This window comes from Melospiza georgiana, chromosome 4, assembly GCF_028018845.1.
Source record: "Melospiza georgiana isolate bMelGeo1 chromosome 4, bMelGeo1.pri, whole genome shotgun sequence".
NCBI lineage: Eukaryota > Metazoa > Chordata > Aves > Passeriformes > Passerellidae > Melospiza > Melospiza georgiana.
The window spans coordinates 57,191,498-57,207,737 of record NC_080433.1 but is presented as its reverse complement, the minus strand read 5'-3'; the positions used below and the strand labels follow the sequence as shown (position 1 = coordinate 57,207,737).

Genomic DNA, 16,240 nt, shown 5'->3' with positions numbered 1-16,240 from the left:
TCCCCTCCGCCACCATTGCGCGCCGGCCGCCCGCGGCGAGGTCCCGCTCCCCCTCCGCCTGTCTCCGGGCCGCCGTATGGAGCACGGGGAGCGGGTGGGTGGGGAAGCCCGAGCGCCCGGCGGCGGCACTCGCTCGCCTCTGCCGGCGCAGGGGGCGGCTCGGCTCGGCTCGGCAGCCCCGCCTGCGCGGCGCCGCAGGGGTTAAGCGCCCTCGCTGCCGGCGGGATCGCTGCCGGCGGGGAGCGGGTTAAGCGCCTGGCGGTGGCGGCTCCGCCACTCGGCTCCGCACCGCGCTCCTCGCCGGAGCCGATACAGCGGGAAGATGGCGACGGAGGGAGCGAGCGGCGAGCCCGGCTCTGGCGGGCGGGAGGACTCGGCGGCCACGGCAGCGGTAATCGGCCTGGCGGGAGAGGGGGGTGCGATCCAGCCGCGGCGAGGAGGGTTTCCCCATGGCGCTGGGACGAAGCCGTGCCCGGAGACCTGCCTCCGCCGCTCCGTCCCTCCGCCCTCCTTGTCCCCCGGGGCGGGACGGGGTTCGCTGTGGGACCCGCCGCCGCCGAGCCCCGTCCCGCCCCGGGCAAGAACAGAGAGAGGCGCGGGGTCTGCCTCCCTGCGGCTCTCCCTCTTCCCTCAGCGGGGGCGGTGGGTTCTCGCCCCCATTGTTCCTCCCGCTGCTCCGGCGCGGGGAACGGCGTGCGGCGCCCGTGAGGGGCATGGAGGGGGCTCCGCTCCCCGTCTCGCCTCTCCCGCACCCACCGCCCTTCCCGCTGTTCGCACGGCGAGGGGCTGCGCCCCGGCTCTCCGGGAGGGCTGAGGTGCTGACAGCGGCCGGGGCGGCGGGACCTGTCAGATCGGGGCGCGGGGAAATGTTGCTCTTTAACCCTTTGCCGGGCCCGCAAGGCGCTTGGCTTTCGCCTGCCGCTCGTGAGGCGTTTTCGGAGCAGAGGCACCGTCCTATTCCCCCGCCCCAAGTCCCTGTCCCGTGCCCCGGGTGTGTGGAGACCTCTCGGCTCCCAGGGCCCGCGCCCCAGGGGCAGGATCTGGCTCCCCGCTTCAGATATCCTCAGAAGCGGAGCAGAACGCCCTCCCTGCTGGCGTGTCCTCTCTGCGGGTGGGTGAGGCAGCTGGGAGGGATGCGGTGCGGTGCCAGCCGATGGTTACAGCGGTGTCGGGGGGGGCTGCGCTCCCCTGGGCCGGCCCTGGGCTCCTCTCTCCTGCTCCACACGCCCCCAGGCAAGGCTGCGAGGCTCGTCTGCTCGGGCGGTCTGCGCCTCTGCTGGGCCATGGCTCCTCCTCGCCCGTGCTGTGGCAGATCTCTGGCAGCCCGGCGGCTCTCCCTCTCCCGCTGCATCCCGGACCTGCCGTGGTCCGGCCTGTTTGGGCACTTCCCGGGCGGAGCAGCCCTCGGTACTCGCCTGGCCGACAGCCGCAGGTCCCGGCTCAGGCTGGGGCTGCTCGGTCTCGTAGCCACATGCGAAGTTGAGGGCGGTAAGACCGCGGTGGTGCCCGTTCTGATCGGGATCGTTCCTGACGGCGATGACTCCCGAAGCTAGGGGCACTAATTTCTCTGAAATTTAGGTTATTGCCAGCATTTTATTGTTATTATCTTGTTTACTTCCAAACAGGCACTAGTTCTTATCTGAAACCTTGTTCCAACTGTGTACATAATTGTCCTTGGTGTCTTAAAATCTGCAGTGTTGTGGAAATTCAGTTTTCCTTTAAAAAAGCAAATCTAACGCAGTGCATATTTATAACATCACTGTCTATTAAAACAATGACATAATGATAAAATGGATATTAAGGTAAGAATTACTGAAAACAAGCTGAAATACTTTAAAGCCCAGGTTTTGATCAAAATTATTTATACTAAATTCTTTACTATATTCATATTAATAAAAAACTGCCTTAATTTTCAGTTTTAAAATATCAAACAAGTAGCCTGTAATCAAATAGCACTTCAGTATTGCACTGTTAGGCAATGGAGTATAAGCCACTCATGCAATTTGGTGTTCCCATTGTGAAAGGTAGGAGGGCTATTTCTCCACTGGGCACTCATTTTAAAATATGTTTTTAAAAGTGAAGAGATGATCGGATGTAAACTGTGTGTTTCTCCCTAACAAAAATAATAGCTATACTTGAGCAATAACAAAATATTTTTAAATACTGCTTTCCTTTTTAACTTATCTTTGGTTACTAATTTTTTGGTTTATGGTTTTTTCCTTACCAGTATAAACATTTTATTGTTGATTAATTTTCTCTTGGAAAATAAAAAGAAAACCTTTGTGCAATTATTTTTTTTAAAAACAATACATTTATAATGCCTAAATATTTATTTTGTAGGGTTAGTATGAATAGCCTTATTTTCTGTCTTTAAACTAGAGATACAGAATTATGAATTGGATCATCTGGCTTACTTTTTGGATGACCATAATGATTCAGATGACTGTTTTATAAGTCTCACTAAACTTCAACTTATAACAAAATATTGTTTTAAGTACAGTTTTAGGTTAGGGCTTTTTTTGGGTTTTAGTTTTGTTCTGTTTTATATTTTTTTCCTTCTAGTTCTCAGAATTCTGATTGCACAAGTGGTGCAGTAAAAAGCTGTGAGCTTTCCTGAGCTTTTTCTGAAGAAGCAGTATTTGTATTAGTAATGTGTTAATGTGTAAGTTTTATGCTGCAAGCAGAAGGACAGCACAATAGGGTTTCTTGATACTAAATTCTATTCTTGTGTCTTGATACATTATCAATAGCATCACTGGAAAATAAAGAGTTTTTCTGCTCTTTTCAGAAGCACTGTAGAAAAGAAAGGGAAGTGCTTTACATTCACCAGGGAATTTGACTGGAAAAGCCTAGACTGTTCTATAGTGTGTTACATTTAGGAGCAAAGCTGATAATCTTGTTGTTCTGAGTTTCCTAGGATAAAGCACAGCATTTGGTGAGCCCATCCCTTCATTCCCACAAAATAGTGGTATTTTTATGGTGGTAAGGATGACAGGCAGAAATGGCAGGGGAGTGGTTCTGGTCCTTTTTCATACCTGCTCAGCATGATTGCACTGAAGTCACTGAAATTGTGTTGATGCAGCTTGGACTAGAATTGAGAGAAAACATATGTGTGTGTTTTAAAACATCTTTGAATGACTTCCATCTGCCTAATGTCTACCAATAATGATTATATAATAGCAAGAAATAATCCAATTTGACAGTCTTTTTGTTGAAACATTGAACATCAGCCTGCTGTGCAGAGAGGGTTGGCTTGTCACACACTTTAGCTTCAGTGTAGATTTAACAAAGCCTATGAAAAGCCTGTTATATCAAACATGAAGTCTGTTGAAATTATTCAGTAAAATTATGGGGTTTGATTTTGCTTGACCAGTGATCAAAAGCATAAATGTTATTTTCCCCGCAAAGACAGTACCTTCAGCTGTGTGTAAAGCTGTACACGTAGTGGATATTGATTGAGTGCAACCTTGACTCCACTAGAGTGAGTAAGGATGTTGCTACAAAATTGCACTGAGAATGTGTGCATACCCCACAGGATCACTCTGGGTTGCTGTGGGTCATGTAACAGTACAAAAAACTTGCACTACATTAAAAACCATCAATACTAAAAAAAAAAATGTAAACCGAGAGAAATTCCATGATACTTTGTGGTGACATTGTGGGGTGTTTTATGCCTACCTTGGTGTATTCACTATTTATTGATCTGTAAGAATATTAGTAGTAGAACTGCCATTCTGGTCAATATAATGAAATGCTAAATTATGGCTTGATGATATCAATTATATAGGCTGATTTAGATCAGTTGGAAAGATTCTTATCTGAAAACTACTGCAAGTAGTAGAAAATGAGACCATAGCCTTGAAAAGCAAAGACTATATCTCTTACAAGAGGTGACATCCTAGAAAAAGGTCACTTACAAAAGGACCATTAGCAACCCTGTTATCATCTGAATACAAGTTTTCAGTGTTGCATTATCATTCAGAGGAGGTACTTTCTCCTAGTCAGGTGTGTGATGCCATTGTGTTTCAGCGTGTAGGTGACATGCAGAGACAGCACAGTTCTGTCTGTTCTAGTGCTCCTGCTTCTCTGTGGTGAGACATTGCTCTCCATCCATCTTGCAGTGACACTTCCACCCTCCTTTCTTTCTCTCCTCCCCCTTCTCCAGACTACAGCACTGCCTTTTCTATGCCTTCTACTCCACAACCTGCAGCAGTCTTCTCTTCCTGTGTTGTGAAGATCTTTGGGGATGAGAAAAGAAAGCCACTGAATGCAGTCCACTTTGTAAATGTTCCTTTCTCTTCTGAGTGTGGACTGTCACACTGTCTGTCATTAGAGGTGAAGTGCAGAGGTGAAAATTCTGAGCCAGATATGTGAAAGGGACATGGGAGGTGTAAAGCTGATGGATGCAGTAAGTTCTGTTGTTTCCCCTACTGCTTTGACTTCATTTGTGTGAGCATTGTTTTGGCCTCAGAGGGGATATAACAAGATAGAATAGAGTTGGAAACTGGGACAGGAAGAAAAGATCTCAGGAAGACAGCAGTTTGCAGTCTGGTTGTGCACCTACTCCTACCCAGGAAAAGGAACAATTGATTTAAAACAGCTGTATAATCCTTGAACATATAAGCCAGAAGCTGTCAAGGAGGCTTAGGGGAGATGTACTGGTATGTACAAGTGATACATGAGTTAAAGCTTTCTTGGGCCTTGTTTTGGTTCTCCCATAGCACAAAGTAAGGTGTAAAATTCTGGCCAACAGAGATAGCTTCAACAGTGTGTACCCATACCTGTATTTAACCTGTAATTACTAATTGTGACTTATTTGGAAGCAACTTGCTGAACATAAATTGCACATTAAACCTAAGAATTTAAACATGATTATAGAAGATTTGTGGACCTCAATCTTTATAGAAGCCTAAGTTGCACTGAACCTAGCTTAGACTGAACTAAAAAATGGCAAAGTATCTTTGTGGCTTTTAATAGATTGCAGAAATGTTTTAACAGCTGTGACAATATCTGGGTATGTATAAAGGTCAGTGTCTTAGTAATTTTGTAGGGGTTGGGGGCTGGTTGGTTGGGGTTTTTTGTTGTTATTTCCAAAACAAATTTCCCAGCTCTGAGGTATATCTGTGGTTAATGTTGAAACTGTTAAAAGTTTTGCTGTTGGTTGAAGCCAGGAAAGCCCACAATAGCTAACCAAAACCTCCCCCACACTGTTTAAAGAAAACCTTCTGATAAACCCAGAAAGCTGGGGAGGTGTGCTTGAGGAGGGCAGAATAAGTGGGTAACTTCTTGTGGTGAACAATCCAATAAAAATCATTGAGCTAATGGATGTTATAATTAAATGCATATACAGTACCCTCATGATCCCTTAGGTATGACTATGAAATTTTATGAGTCTTGAATGTTAACAGCAGATGATATTCTCTTCAGCAAAAAATTCCATATTAGTTGGGGAGCAAATTCAATGACATTGCTTTTCCTTGGAGGATATTTCTCTGCTTTCATACGTGTTTCTGTTACTAAGAAAATTTCCTAAAGGTTATATCTTCTGAAGTTCACCTTGGATGTGGTGGGGAATGGGCATGTATTTTTGCATCAGATAATTTCTAGTGAAGAAGAGGATCACAGATTCTTACCCTAGTTTCAGACTAAAGAACAGGCCTTCCACAGGCAAAGCAATAAACTGTGGTTTTCCCTGAAGTATTCATGAGTACTGTGTGGATATTATAACCACTTCTTTTAGCAGTCTCTCTGTTTGCAGTTTTCTTTATTAGAAAAGGGCTATGATTCATTTGACCACATACCCACTTCCTTTTATAGCTGGTGAAGTAAGGGCTAGAAGGAATAACCTGTTTTAGAAACAGGTTTGTGAACTTCGCTGGTTTTGAGTGAAGTGACTTAGGCAGCTGGCTCTTGAAGGTATGGGTAGAGGTGTGAATGGGTTCAAAACATTTAAATTTAGGTGTCTATGTTTATGCACAATATTTAATATCCTATTACAGTAAGTGGAGCCATGAGCAAATAATTCTGCTGGTGGTTAGCTGAAGAGCTTTTTTGTTTGTTTGACTGGGCTGATTCTACTCCATTGAAAATAAAAGGACCTCAAGTACCTGGCTAGCACAGCTGGTACCATTAGGAACCTCGTTTACATACATACATACAGGACACACACTTTTAGGTTTTCACCTTTAGTGGCCCCTAGGGGTACTCTGGGGCATCCCAGCTGCACTTCTGCTGCTAGTCCAGTTGGCATGGATGACTCTCCTAAGTTCTGGATCAAATCTGCCTGTCCCAGAAAAGCTGTCTCTGAGTCCTGGGACATTTCAAATCATAATAAGTAGTTCTCTATGGGAAACTAAAGAGAATTAGTGAAAATAGGTATTTATACTTGATCAGATGAGTTGTACCTGGGAAACATACTTGGTGTTTTAAAACATACAAGCCACGGTTGTGTTTCTCTGGTGCAGTTGTTTCATGGGTCTGGCAGATGTGGGGCCATCACTATACTAGAAGTTTATTTTGTGTAGCCTAATAAGTAATAGCAAATCTTTTTAATTTTTAGAACCTTATCTGGGAAGTCTGCTGTGTGAATCCTCAAGAGGATTGTGCTGTGTATTGATGAGAACTCAAGTTAAAATATGTAATAAATGTAGATATGTACCTTTCCCTCCCCTTCTGAGAATACTTCTTCTTTTACTTTTGACAGCTTTTCCCTATGTGTCTTCTTGTACACTGTTTTTATTCTTCTCCCTGCCCCACTCCCACCCTTCCAGCCCTCAATTATGTTCCGCAGGTTTCTTGCCCAAGTCCTGGATTATTACTCCATCTTTTAAACAGCTTTCTGAGCAAGAAGGAGCTTGTTTCCTATGGTCATTTGTGATTAATTCCCAGCTAATTTGTTTTTTGCCTTTATGTTTAGGGAAAGTAAAACTTGTGGCTTTTATACTTTACCTATCTCTTTGAGCTTCTGCTGAAGGCAGCAGAGTTTTGAACAGTTGCTGCAATAGCAGAATGAGCAGCACCTTTAGTTCCTGAGGTTGCCAGTGCTATCCACCAGGCCATGTCTGCAAAACCAAACTATTAGCACTACCAATCTCATATTTTTCTGGGTTTTTTTTGTTTTGGTTTTTGGTGTTTGTGTGGTTTTGGTTTCTTTTTCAGAGTGGGGTATGCATTTAACTGTAAAGACTTTTACCATTTCTACTCTAAATTGCTTTGCATGTGAGAAAGACTCCTGTGCCTCATGGTGACCTTCCAATTTCATCTTCTTTCTATTTTTTCCAAAGGCAATGGAGGCTGGAAAATGCCTTTCCAATTTGATCACTGCTCTTCTAAGTAGTCCTTCTCTTGTTCAGAATTGATGGATTTTTCTTCCTTTTGGCTTGGCAGAGCTTATTTTAGTCTTTAGCAATGCTGGTATCATCTTGCCTGTATGGTTTTTGTGACACACACGCAGGTAGTTGGATGAGTTTATCTAATTAGCAGTTTGCTGTGTTGTTGGTGCAGGCAACATACACCCCTAACTAAACTGATCTGGAAGAATAACATGGAGTTTTGGAGACAGAAAGAACTGAAGTAGTGTTTTTCAGGTACTTTATTCTTAGAGATCAAATAAACCAAACATTTTGAAATATGAAAGAGGTAGAGGAAGAAGTTCTCTTGTGTTTTGGTTGTATATATGAAATATCTTTTAGGGCAATGTATTCCAACATCTCTGTATAAAACCAATACAATGGCTGGCTTGGTTTCATAGTTGTTAAGTTGATGGTTAAATTTTTACAACCTGGCACTCTACCACAAGTACTCTAGCAAAACCCCAGGTGACACATAAGTCATGAGGTACTAATGCATTCTTTATTTTCTGGAGTTCTAAGACTTAGTGCTTCACTGGAAGATGTTAGGAAGAACACTTCTCTAGGTCTGACCAGCAGTTTTTTCTATGACTTGGCCGAACAGTGCTGCATCTGAATAAGAACTTGGGGCAGGCCTGCCATGACTGACATCTTGATGCACAGAAGATGGCACAGAGTGTTTAAGAGGGAGGATAGTTTTATTTCATCATATGCTTTATCTATTCAGGTCTTTAAGACGTTTTTACAACTGTCCTTGGGAATATGTCAGATGTTTAAACTATGCATTTTGGTCCAGTTGGGTTATGTTGCAGCTCTGTGAGTGCTGATTCAGGGATGTGTATGGGGAGAAGACATGGTAGCATCTTCAGTGGCTGCCATACACCTTCTTATCCTGTGTGAATGGATTTGATGTTGCTTGTCCATAGTGAACAAGTTGAAGATGACATTAAAGTATGGGAAAAAAGTAGTCATTCCAATTTCAGAATTTGTCAAATAAAGTTGTGAGGAAAAAAAGCCTCAGTGAGCATACAATTATTAATAAACAAGACCAGAAAAATGATGTTATTCTCTTTCATCCTAAAAAGAATTTTTCTGTTTGTGTGTCTCTTCTGGTTGATTGTGGACAGTTTCATACTTTAAAATGAGAAGGCATCAGACAGAAGTAACTGACAAAAAAGGTGGTGATTCTACACAAAATGTGTAGTTGTGCTATGGAATACTGTGGATGCTAAAATTACGTAAAGATTCAAAGAGCAAGGGGGCAGGTTCACAACAGATATGTCAGCTGACGGCTGCTGTATACAAAATGTCAATTTCTGGCTCAGAAGGTGAACAAGCTGAAAATTGCTGGAGCTTGAGAGACTATTTCTGGAAAGTATTATTAAGGGCTTATTTTGTTCTAGTCCTGATCTCAAGGCATCCCTTGTTGGCTGCTTTTGGAGACAAGATGCTTGGGTAAGTGGGTTTTTAGCCTCATATGCTAGAGTCATTTAGATATGAAATGGTTTGGCTAGTTCTTATTTCATGTCTTTAAAATTAAAAATATAAAAATCATTTTACTATCTTGTTGGAATGTCTTTCTGTTAAAGTTTCTTTGTGTTTATTTATATCTAACTGTAAATTACTAAAGAGCACACTTAACTGCTAGTTTTTGCTGTCTTTTTATGTTCTAGTTCAAGGTGTACACTTGAAAAAAATTTTTGTAATTGCTTAATCAGACGCTTAGTTAAAAATCTCATCACTGCACCACAGTATGTTGAAGAATGTCTATGTTTTTTTTTTAAGAATATTTTCATTTATATCTCAGGAAAGACTGCAGATATTAGATGTTTCACCCATGAGGGACCGTCATTTGACAAAGATCTGCCTTTATACATGTGCTGTACATTTTTGGGTGCCCCTCTATTACTTGCTTTCTATGTAAAAAAAAATAGCCCTGTATTAGTTTTCCATCTGAAAAATTGAGACTTTCTTATAAAAGAAGTTGTATGAAGAAACCAATTTCTATCCCTGAAGAATTAGGTTTTGTGAAGTGGTTTGCAGAAGAAGGATGGTAGATAAGTGGTCCTTGTATCTGACCGAATTAAATTTAGTAATTAGAAATGCCAAGTGTGAAAACTGCCGTGGTCAGGAAGGTAAAATCTACTCTACTGACACTAGATTGCGTGAGGAGCTGGAAAAGTTTAGTGATTTCTCATTTTATATGTGTCCTTAGATCAGCATTATATGAGCATTATATAGAATTGTGAGGAGCACTGTGAGAGGCTGCTGCAGCATATATTGGACAAAAGCCTTCAGAGAAACCAGTTGTTTCTCATGATTCATTGGTATGGAGAGGAAGAGCTGTTTTTTGGATTGCTGGAATAGTTGACCCAGGCAGCAAAAATAGAAGATAACTGTTGTTCAGCCTAAAGTTCTGGTTGGAATGGATGGCCCCATCTTCAAAACAGTTATGGTTAATAGAAATAGGGTGATTGGAGCATTTCTTATGAGGACAAACGAGGGAACCTCATCCTCAGCCTCATCTGAAGGGAGGGTGCCAAGGGGATGGAGCCCAGGCTGTGCTGAGTGGTACCAAGCGGTCATTGGAGAGGCAATGGCAGAACCTGGTGCACAGCAAGTTCCACCTGAGTATGAGGAGGAACTTCATTACTGTGCAGGTGAGTGAGCACTGGAGCAGGTTGCCCAGAGAGGCTGTGGAGATATTCAGGATGTGTCTGGACATAACCCTGTGCTCTGGGATGCCCCACTTGTGCAGGGAGCTTGATCCGTGTTACTCACCTGAATGAGGAAACTCAAGCCAACATATAGTGCATGTAAATAGCTGAAGCTCTGGCACAGAGTTCTAGCCATTTGTGCACCTCTGCATCTTTTCACTGCAAAGTAAAAGTGTAACACTAATACTAGCACAGATCCAACTTTTGGGTATTTTAGATCTATGGCCTTCTAGCCTGAGAACAACTGTTCTGCCATCCTCTAGCCTTGAAAAAGTAGAAATGGTACTTGCCTTAATCCTTATTGGATTTTTCTCTACTGAAGTTAAGTTTTGAGTAGCTGAATGTTAAGATTGTATGTGCTTTGGAGAAAATACAGTATATCCACATACATTGCTCACCTAATTTGGTGATTACTTCACGGTAACAGCAACAGATTACTTCACACTGAAGATAGCTGAGTGTTTGCTTTGCAGGGCTTTCTAGTAAACACATCTAGATCATAGCTAGGAGTCTAGTGTTTACCTTACAGGAAATAATAGCATATTGAAAATCAATCTGGGCAGCTGAATCTAGCACATGGAATAATTTTTTTTTTCTCTCTCTGCAATTAATCCCCTTCTAAATTCACTAAGTGCCTACTTGTGTTAGCATTGTGGATGGTGAAAAACAGAATTACATTAATTTTATCTACATTTATGATTTTGTGAATATTATAACATTTTCCTCATCACACCTCCAAAATCAAGACTTCCAGGTTTGTAGTGTTTTCCCATATAGTACTTACTCCTTTTCTCTTCATTCTTTTGGTTAGCCAATTCTATACTTTTTAGATAAAGACTTTATGCAGTCCTTGAGATGTGGGATTACCAGGGGTTTATGTAGCAGTAAAAGGAGGCTGTTCACCTGTAAGTGAAGAATTATGTGCCAGCTTCCACATGAAATAGCTGTATCTGCCACTTCTCTGTCCTTTTTCCAGGCAATTTATGAAGAACTTGAATAAGGCTGGTCCCAGAGGTGCCCCCTGCTTTCCTATTTCCATCTTGGAGCGTGGTTGTTACCCATGATGTTTGTTTCCTATCCATTAAGTGTCTTTTATTCTTACACATTTGGATAGGAGTTTCTGTATAATATTGGATGCAGAACCTTGTCCAAAGCTTCTGGAAAATTCAAATTCATCAGTGTGCAGTGGATCCACTTTACCGTGTGCCTGTTGATGTTGTTACAGAACTGCTACAGTTTGTGAAGTGAATTTGTTTTTACAGAGGCCGTGCTGGTATTCCCAGTGTACACTGAGTATGTGCTCAGTGATTTTATTCATCAGTATAAACCCATTCTCCTGTCTTGCCCAGGGTGGCAGTCAGACCTACACCATTGTTATTAACTGTGGAATGAAAAGACACTGCTGCTAAGAATGTTAGTGCCTCCTAAACCTGAACTGTTCCCTCCAGCCAAACAAATGAGACTGCAAATAAAGCATGCACATAAGACTTCATGTCTTTTCACAAATTGTTCTTCAGAAGTTCACCTTGGGCCCAGTGTGTGGTGGTAACTTGGTAGCTGTTTGCACAGGTGCCTTAGGTGTGCTGTGGTTAAGATCCTTTCCCCCTCTCTTGCCTTCCTCCCTGTAGTGCTGTTTCACATCTCTTCAATTGTTTCAGCCTCTGTGAAACTGCACAAGGGAACAAAGTCACAAAGTTAGCTGCTTTACCATTTCACCTTCATCATTCACAAGACACTGCAGGACTGATCCCTTGCAACAATTTGAAACAATATAATATGGGAGAGCTTTAATTTCTGTACTTAAAAAAGTAATCAGACTATCTGCTATTAATTTTGACTTTATATAGTACAAATAAAGACACCAGCTTTTGACAACTGTAGATGAATGCTGACACATCTGTGTTTTACAGTAAATTACAGCAACTATTGTAGTCAGTGTGCTCATCAGTGTTTTATTTCTTACAGACAAGAGAGTTTGATGTGGATAACCTGAGCAAGCCAGAACTGAGAATGCTTTTGAGTGTAATGGAAGGAGAGCTAGAAGCACGAGACCTTGTGATCGAAGCCTTGCGGGTAAGTTACTCCGTTGTTGTGGTTTGCTTTTAGGCTATTTTTGAAATTCTCTTTTGCCTCTTCCTTTGTACTGTACATAGAATATTGTTAGTGGAGGAGTAAATTGTGATTTTTAAAGTTTTGGTTTCCTGAATGTCAATAATCACAAAATACGTTCTTGTTTAGTTGTAGCCATTTGATATTTCTGTGTAAGTTTGGCCTAAAACACCAACAAAATTTCAAACAAATAAGTGAAAAACCTGTGATATTGCTTGCTCTTTAAATTACTTTATATTCTAAAGTCTGTTATTTGTGAAAGGAAGGAATCACTTCAAAGAAAAATTCGGTCCATTTGTAATTTGTTCTGATGGGCTATATTCATTCATACACTCTATTCAGTGCTCTCATTTTCAGTGAGATGGAAGTAGGGACAAATATTTTTGTAGCTTTTTTTGTTTGCTTGCCTTTGTTAATATAAGGTGAAATACAAGATACATGCTCTTAACAGCACATACAAGTATTTGGTTAGATTTTTATTGTTAGGTACATGTGAAGGTTAGTTTTCTGCTTCAGAAGATTGCAGTCTGAAAGGCAACTTAGTTGGAACTAAGTTTGGAAATGTACAAACAAAACTAATTAAAATACGATTTTTTTAAAATGACCGTATTGATTTTAATGTTGATCTGGAACAAAATAAAATTTAACAGAGCTGCCAAACAGACTGCAGGTTTGGGTGAAAAACATTATTCTATGGTTTAAAAATATTTATAGCTTCATGCTTGAATAAGGAGAAATTGTACTCTTCAAGGTATTGAAAGTATTGCAAAGTTAAACCTTAATGTAATAAAATACATCTAGTGCTAATTTTTGGTCGTATGTATAATTATTATACATATTATTATTATCAAGTAGACTGGGAACATTTCCCATTTGAAATATCACAGTAACATATTTAAATGCATTTTTATTCAGTTTTAAGTTGTTTTGTGATGGCTTCAGATCACCTGTTGCAAATGGAGCTTTAAAGTAGCTGACATTGATATACACAAATTAATAACCAAAGGCATTATAGGTATAAATCTCTCTTCTAAAATGTAATTATCATTTTGTAATGACAATAAGACACTAGGAGCAGTATTTTTCTGGAGTATTACTGCACTTTGAAGTTATTTTTTTGTTTGGCCTTCAGTTATATGCTTATGTTGGAATGTGCTGCCTTTTCATCTTGCTGTTTCACAATTTCACAGTTCATTTTCCTGGACAAGGAATTTTATTTTCCCTGTCTGCCAGGTAAAGTTTTGTAAAGTGAAAATAATGTGCACAGCACATCCAGAAATTCTTTTTTTTTTCTCTTCTAACTTTGAAGGAATGCAAATAGAATATTCAGTCCATTTTTCTAGTAAATATTCAGGAACAACCTACTATGCTACATATAAAAAAGTATATATTGAAATGGATCAAAATGGAGAAAAAAAGGGGAAAATGCAGTAAACATTTAATGATAGTAAACATTAAGTATTCAGAACAGTGCAGACCCAGGAGGAAAAAAGTCTATATCAAATTCAGATGCACCTGCTGAAATGGCCAGTATGTATATAGTGAGTTTTGATGATGAACACAGATAAATATGAAAAATAGTTCAATTTCACATAAGGTATTTAAATGTTGAAATTTGGGGGGGATGGGATATTTTTGTTTGGTAGGTTTTTGGGTTTTTTTTCTCCTGTATCTCAATCTCTAGTTTCTCTAAACAAACTCTGTGTATAACTCAAATCTCCCTGGCAGCTTGCCTGGTTAGCAGCACCAGTACTGGGAAGCTTGGAAGCTGTACCTGCTGAAGAACTGTAGGCTGATAGGTTGTAGCATGATACTTCTGGATCTTCTTGGGAAGCCACAAGTCAGCAGCATTAGTAGCAGGATTCTCTGAGCAGCACACAAAAACAACTAGCTAGCCAAATAGAAAAGTGTGTAACAAGAAAATTCCATTGGAATTGTGTCAGATTTAATACTTTGATTTGCTGCAACAAACAGGTATACCTAGTTTGCTATCCTTAAAGCAAGAAGGAAATTGTTTTCCTATAAGGGAAAAGACTAACATTTCAAAAAGAGATGATGGTCTGTTTCAAAATTAGTAAAGGTTTGTGAGTGTATTTTTGTGTGATGGAGAAGTTGGCCTGTTGTGGGGTTTCTGTTATCCTAGTAGTAGCTCAGGGCTGTTTCAAAGCCCAATTTCTATGATAGATCAGAGCCTGATAATTTCCAACAGTATAGTAGAGAATGTGTTCTTCCTTTCCTCTTAAGTGAAAGGCCAGCAGTTTGAGATTATGTGAAGAAATCTTGTTAAATTAAACATCCTGGGGGCTGGGATGGGGAGGGAAGATAAGTTTAGTTAGTAGAGTGTTGATTTTTATTAAGGTAATGGAATTTGTACCACATGATAAATTAGAAAGAATCAAACCCAGTGTCACATGTAACAGTTAAAGCTTTTTATTGTGCCTTTTATTCATCATGTGCTGTAGAGTTTCCATTGGATTTTATATAAATTTTAGATACCTTGATGATCACTTTTGAAACAAAACCAAAACTTCAAGAAGAAATTTGTAGCAAATATGCAGATGTCATCTGTTTATAACTGATTCCTGTGTGAAATAGTTACAGTAATTATTAATCAGGGCAGTTTAAGTTGCTGGACAAGTTCAGCCCTTTGAAAGCCAACAGACTTGGAAAAGTAATGCTTAGAGTCAAATTCCCATGTTTATTCTCCAAGTCATAACTTAATTTACTGTGGAGAAGAGCATCAGGATTCATCTCAAAGGATCTTTGTGTAAATCTTTCTCACTATAGCTCTGATTTTGTATAACCACTACACCAAGTGATGAACATGATTTCTCTGTTTTTGAATCTCTATTTTCTGTATTTGAGTAGCTTCATGATCATGGTTATGCTACAATTAAAATTAGATTACCATTTAAATCATTAAAATTATTCCATTAAGGAGAAATAACTTGCTGAATAATTGCTATTGAGTGTCCATATAGTTAAAGATGGAGGAAGACTTAACTATAACTGCTGCCTGCATCTGTCTCAATTATCCCAATAAAGTGTCTGCCTGTAATAAGGGGATCATTTATTCCTAATGTGCAGGTAATGTGGCCGTATAACCAAAGTACTGCTCTGACCTCCCACAGCTGTGATCTCAGATACAATGTTCATTTGTTGGGTTTTTTCCCCCAGATAAACAGTGGTTGCTGTGGCTGTTTATTTTCTAGAGGATCTTTTTTATGTGCATTGACCCTCATGTGAGGAATTGATGTGGTAGTAATAGCTATCAAGAATAGGATTGTAAATACTAAATACTGCATTTTGTAGTAAATGTCTCATAAAGTTAAATCATTCGGAGGTTATTTTTCATCTAAAATTTTAAAGCCACATTCAGTTGGGATTTCTGTTTATTGTACAAATACATTTATGTGCTTATGTAGATTTCACTAGGTGGTAAATGGTAAATTGAAAATGTATGCTTGCTTCTGTGGTATATGTTATTTAATATAAACAAAAAAAGACAAATTTTTACAACAATAGATTTTTTTAATATACCACAGTGCATGGATTTAGAACTTTATTTGGTTGTTGAGAAAAATCACTAGTGAATTAAAAAAATATCTAAAATAACTGCCAGTACCAACAGTGGATATATTTTTGGTTAATTAAAATTGACTGCAGTATCAGTGAGCTTTTTTCTGAGCTTAAGTGAGCTCCAAATCAACAGATTCTGTATATGTGCTTGGCTGAGTCAGGAAGACAATATGTGAATGGCAATGTGAACTTGGTTATAGGTGTTTCTTCAGTGTTGGAAAACCTTACTATATTTAATTTTTACTGTAACTTCCTAAGATATGAAAGCTTATTTTCTGTATATGTGTTGGTACCAACATCTGTTTAATCTTTCACCCAGTTTTTTAAAATCTGACAAAATGCTAAACATTTCAAAAATAGGTAGTGTCATAAAACCAGGCAGCTGAGTAAGAAAATTTGTACTGTTTTTAGGGCCTTAGTTAAAGGGAAGGCAGAGATTTGTGTTGTCCTTTATTGAGCACTGTATAGGAATTGTAGAGTACAGAG

The 16,240-nt window shown here is 40.2% G+C and overlaps 1 protein-coding gene across 1 annotated transcript in view; it reads left to right on the top strand.

Annotated features, from left to right (window-relative positions):
* The first annotated feature begins 225 nt into the window (after positions 1–225).
* The window catches only part of CTTNBP2 (cortactin binding protein 2), a 74,082-nt gene continuing 58,067 nt past the window's right edge, over positions 226–16,240 (top strand). Inside the window, exons 1-2 of the mRNA XM_058021910.1 lie at positions 226–391; positions 12,032–12,139. Of these exons, the coding sequence (XP_057877893.1) occupies positions 323–391; positions 12,032–12,139 (177 nt within the window). The 5' untranslated portion in view covers positions 226–322. The remainder of the gene's footprint in view (positions 392–12,031; positions 12,140–16,240) is intronic.